Source organism: Saccoglossus kowalevskii, chromosome 4 (assembly GCF_978046115.1).
Source record: "Saccoglossus kowalevskii chromosome 4, keSacKowa6.1, whole genome shotgun sequence".
Lineage (NCBI taxonomy): Eukaryota > Metazoa > Hemichordata > Enteropneusta > Harrimaniidae > Saccoglossus > Saccoglossus kowalevskii.
Genome location: NC_140644.1, coordinates 28,710,738 through 28,716,737, shown reverse-complemented (window position 1 = coordinate 28,716,737; position 6,000 = coordinate 28,710,738). Strand labels below are relative to the sequence as shown.

Here is a 6,000-nt window from a genome sequence, read left to right as displayed (position 1 = left end):
GATGTAGCTGTACCCACAAGAATTTCATGCAACCTGGGAGTGTCAGTATTTTCACATTACATTCAACACATTAGGCGATTATTATGCTTTTGTCCTGTTGGAGGGTTGAACATTGATTGCATTAGTGTTGTCGTTCAATTATTTTCAAGCGTACATCCCATATCACTTCAGTGGCAGTCCACAGTCATTGCAGGCAAATATATAGCACACTTCCTCACTTTTAATGATCGTCCAATGTCTATGATATCATTTCTTGCATTGCCGTGTCAGGTTTGATATGAAACCATATACGACATTTAGAATGCATGTAAAATTTGAATGCATGTTACATGACATTTATGATCTTTTAAAAAAATGATCTAGAATAATATAATTACCAAATTAAAGTTTATTCCATCCCCAGTATAGTGTGATGAAATATGTTGGCAAAATGTGCAATGTGATAAAATAAATGTTTTCGCACCAGTTGGACGAGAGATGTATGCTAGTGCTTCTATGGGCAAAATAGTTCTATCTAAAAGAGTTAAATTTTATAGGTAATAAATATGCACAAGGCTACATGATGTATGTGGGTTCTCATTTTGGCACAGATTAAAATTAGCAAAAACCATATCTCATAATTCTTTAAATATGTGCATAATTCACAGGACTGAATGGTTTAATCCTATGCAGATTTAGAAGATGTTGAATTAAGCCATGGATAGCAGTGATTCAGGTACGATTTGTAATTTTATGTCGAGAAATATCTGTCTGTTTGTCTCATCTTAGGATATGCTCTAGATCTCATCAAACTCCAAAGACATGCCAAATATTACTGATTTTCAGACAATAGTGTTTGAATTGTGCTTAGCTGAAAATTTCGCGGAATAATAAAAAAAAAAGAATGGTAACAAAAGACTTCTGTCTTGAAAACCTAAGAAAAAGCTAAAATTATATAAATATACATAAGAATGTTCAAAATATTGGCATTATAGACATTAATCATAATCAGGATATAGGTCACATTTAAAAAAATCACTTATTATATAATAATTCATTGCAATTTATAATTGCATATATAAAAGAAGAAATTAACTTACCGGTATGAGTAGTAAATTAGGCCAAAAATGTTAATAATAATTTTCCTACAAACTTGTTGTTAATTTTTGTTGTGTAAATTCATATTAAATGTTGACCTTTGGCCTTTAGTAACAGATACTGACTTTTCCATTGTTATATCTGATGAATCTTTAATCTCTACTTCTGCCATGATGTGTATTTTCAAAGATTAATTTTTAAGTACAAAATCTATCTATGATTTTAGACCAACTTTCTTATAATGTTAGGGACGACGTCAAAAGATCGATGTCGGATAAAAAACTTAATTCCTTTACTTTTATTCCAAAACCCCCCTACCCCCCACTGAAACTTAATTGATAAATATTGGTAATGGCGTCAGACTACATTCACCATTAAATACAAATTGATAATCGGACAGTAGTATTGCATAGCAGTTGGTTGTCAGGTGGGTGTGAAAATATTTTACAAATGCACCTCATTTGACGCACAGATTTACACTCGAACCAAACCATTTTTCTGTTTTTTCCCTTTTCGGTTATTTCTGTCCATGATTGGATAGAATAAAAACGAACTACAAATACTCCAAGATTTTTTTGACTTCATTAAAATTAAAATCGTTTTTGAAGGATGGAAACTTTTTGAGGTCAAAACCCCCCACCCCCAAACTAAAGGAAATAAGTTTTTTATCCGACATCGATCTTTTGACGTCGTCCCTTATGATATAGTTTATCTCATCTTATCTATTAAGCTAGGTGATTTAGTGCCATGGTTTGCGTTGATCATGCTGTACATGTTATAATATAGTTTATCTCATCTTATCCATTAAGCTAAGTGATTTAGTGCCATGGTTTGCTTTGATCATGCTGTACATGTTATGATACACTTTATCTCATCTTATCCATTAAGCTAGGTGATTTAGTGCCATGGTTTGCGTTGATCATGCTGTACATGTTATGATATACTTTATCTCATCTTATCCATTAAGCTAGGTGATTTAGTGCCATGGTTTGCATTGATCATGCTGTACATGTTATGATATAGTTTATCTCATCTTATCCATTACGCTAGGTGATTTAGTGCCATGGTTTGCGTTGATCATGCTGTACATGTTATGATATAGTTTATCTCATCTTATCCATTAAGCTAGGTGATTTAGTGCCATAGTTTGCATTGATCATGCTGTACATGTTATGATATAATTTATCTCATCTTATCCATTAAGCTAGGTGATTTAGTGCCATGGTTTGCGTTGATCATGCTGTACATGTTAAGCTCTTTTAATCAACATAAAACGTACAGTGCCATACATACCCCGGTACAGTTTTATTTCTGTGCTTTGCTTTTATTATCTGCACTGTGAGGTACATAGTTTCTCAATGTTTACTTTGTATTTTTATGTTAGGAGTGTGTCAATTATGTGTGCAAGTTTTGTTTTTCCAAAATATTGTAAATAAGAAAACAAATTGAATTCCACAACAAATTAAAAAAAGAACAAAGAGTGTCATTACATTATTTCTTTTAAGAACAAATATTTGTTATTGCCTAATTTGCTACTAGTATGCCTGATATTTGTGGCTGTTTGAATGAAAGAATGAGCTTTCAGATCATGTATATGGTATTTCCAATCAGACACTATTCAGAACCAGACTGGTTTGTAGGTATAAAGTCATGTGACACTAAACATTGGTTGTGATTGGCTACAATGGTTCAAATTAGGGGATTGAACATTCATGACTTGACAATATTATTATTATTTGTAATTTTATCCTTTTATTTTCTTAGATGAAGAATTTGGACAGGAAGTGCCTCCTCTCTATCTTTATTTAAAACGTATTCTTGATAAATATCCTGAAGGCGGACAGATATTAAAGGTGAGTAAATAATTACTTTTCAGTTATATTTCCCTAATGAATCACTGCTATGTTCCCCCTGAAAATTAAAAAAAAGCGTGTTAGGTAAATAATGGTCTAATGTTACACTGTAAATTGGCCTATTATTTGCTCCACTTTCATCAAAGATGACAGAGCGGAGCTGTTTATACAGATGATTATCTGTCATTAGTCAATTACTATTTCCGACTTCTTAAAAACTATCAGCTCGATACTTGGGATGCAGGGCCGGGTCCATGTAGTGTCCAGGGTCTATGAAAATTGTAACAAGATGGTAACAATTGTAATCACCATGGCAACAACCAAAATATCTACCATGGTTGTGATATTGCAAGAACATAATGGCAAATAGTTAATTTCTGATCACACAGAACATTGTCAACTTTGTTTTATGTAAGACACTTTACAAAGACGACATATTTCAACCATTAGGAAATTTTCGTAAAAGAGCAGACCATTTTCTGGACAGTGCCTCAAATTGACATTTTACTATAGATCAGTGCCACAAGACAGTTGTACATGGCTTTGAGTTTGTTACTTTTCAAAATATTATAAATATTTTTATCTTACTGACTTTAGGAGATAATTCAAAATGCTGATGATGCTGGTGCAACCGAAGTGAAGTTCCTCTATGACAATACAGAGTATCCAACAGATGGTCTCTGGTCTGATAAATTAAAAGAATTCCATGGTCCAGCACTGTATGCTTACAACAATGCTGTATTTAAAGACAAAGATTGGTTTAGTATACAAAGACCTGAACAAAGTGGTAAAGCAGATGATCCACTTAAAGTTGGTCGGTTTGGTCTCGGCTTCAATTCTGTTTACCATATCACAGGTACGTTTATGTTTATTTGCCCTATTACAAGTGCATATATCTTGATTGGTAATGTATGTACACCAAAGACCTGAACAAAGTGGTAAAGCAGATGATCCACTTAAAGTTGGTCGGTTTGGTCTCGGCTTCAATTCTGTTTACCATATCACAGGTACGTTTATGTTTATTTGCCCTATTACAAGTGCATATATCTTGATTGGTAGTGTATGTACACCAAAATTGGCATTTATTGTATACTGCACATTAAAATATGTCTTATTTTGACCATAGGCACATCTCTGTCATTTATCTAATCTCATGCACTACTATTGTGACATTGATGAGGTTTTATTCCTTTAAAATCGCTTATTTGTAGATTTAATAGTGAAGGGTTGTATTATTACATCTCAGGGGTCATTCAGAATATTTCAAACAAATGTGGTACTTGGATAATGCTTTAGGATATCCTGTAGACTTTAATAACTAGTTTGGTTTAAACCTGCATACTAATTAGGTAGTTTGCTTCATAAATAGCCAGACTTTTGATTTTTCCTGCTATGAAACTTTAGCAATTTTTAACAATTCTGGATGTCATTCAAGAAGCACTTAAATATATATATTTTAATGAAATTTGGTACATGTATAAGGTTGCCCACATACCTCATTAATGTTCTGTCTGAATCTGTGTATATTAATTATCTAAATTATATAGTATTTATCAAAAATTCAAAATGAAAGTTGACTGAATTCACTATGTACTACTGTTCAGCTATTGGCTTGACATTTGATTTGTTGATTGAATCTGTCATCACCATTAGCAGAGTTTATCATCTTGGAATTGTATGTATGGCTGGTATTTTTGGCTCCTGTGTGACAACTGCAGCTATTCTGTCTGTATATGTGTATGTATATATTGTGATGGGTTTGGGTTTTATCCTCACTGGCGATCAGCATCACAAAGAACTACTGTAAAACATGTTGAAAAAGCGGCATGCAATTTTAGCGAATTGTGGCCATTTTGAATTTATAATAAAAGACATACTCGCGAAAAAGACATGTTTTACAGTATATTATGTATTCACATTACATCACCATATTGTGTCATGTACCCTATCTATATATAGTGTCTTGTGTTTGTTATTTTTTAATTGGCTCTTATCCAATTAGTTTTTTTTTTTTTTTTACTATACCTCAGTTCCTTCACACCCGGTTAGGAAACGCTTTGAGTTCTATTGTCACAATTTATGTTACGAGTTCGTAAAATTAGCTTATCGGTAATCCCCACACTGTCAACATTAACACAACATTAGCATATAATATGACATAATTTTCATCCCAAATACCACGCAATTCATTTCTGCGCAGACGTACACAACTTTATATTCATGTTCCACTGCTTTCATGTTTAAAGTTTCTGACTTCCGAGTACATGTATTTATTTTAACAAAATGCGGGGAAAACACCAATCTGATTAAAATCTGATGTAGTGTATGGGCTTTAATTATTTTGGCTATAAACTTATTTTAATTTTATTTTGTATTACTTTTGTATTTTATTATTTTACTTTGATTTTGTATTTTTGGCTCATCCGGCCTTAAGGCCTGATGAGCCTATGCCATGGCGAGGCAGAAATTACAAAATCCATGAATAAGGATGCCATTCACTGATTCTAGGTTAGCTATTTGTGATATATCTGTATTTTTTCAAGAGAATAAAGTTCATTTAGGCAGTCAATGGGTGCATTCTTTCTTTCTTGATACATTGATTTAAAACCTCCCCCACACGTTTTCTAATGGATTTACCCAGAATGCTTAACGCAATCAGCAGCGCTCTACTTGTGCACATGCGCAGTTAATATTTCTTCCACAATGCATTCGTTATCACGAAATTTAAAATGGTGGATCGTTGCGGTCGCACATGTGGATCTTCTTGGCTATATCCCCACAAAATTGGTGCCGGGAAACCAGGATTCTGCGAGTCGATTGATTCATCTACCAGTCAACTTCCAGGGAAGATCCACATTTCATCCCAACTTTCAAGTTAATCATCGTTATGCCAAGAGCAACAGAGGAACAAAGCAAGGGCACAACTACAAGCCGTCGTCACACCGATTGAAGAGCTAATCACGCAGTACCCTGATGCCAATGACAAAAACGCTGCGTACCGGGAAATACTCGCACGGAAATTAGCTGTCGACAACCGGCTATCAGCGCTAGTCAACGCGGACCAACAAGT

General features: G+C 33.8%; 1 protein-coding gene across 1 annotated transcript in view; it reads left to right on the top strand.

Annotated features, from left to right (window-relative positions):
• The first annotated feature begins 461 nt into the window (after positions 1 to 461).
• LOC100372627 (sacsin-like) overlaps positions 462 to 6,000 on the top strand; it is a 31,542-nt gene continuing 26,003 nt past the window's right edge. Inside the window, exons 1-3 of the mRNA XM_085498375.1 lie at positions 462 to 715; positions 2,842 to 2,930; positions 3,528 to 3,786. Of these exons, the coding sequence (XP_085354501.1) occupies positions 697 to 715; positions 2,842 to 2,930; positions 3,528 to 3,786 (367 nt within the window). The 5' untranslated portion in view covers positions 462 to 696. The remainder of the gene's footprint in view (positions 716 to 2,841; positions 2,931 to 3,527; positions 3,787 to 6,000) is intronic.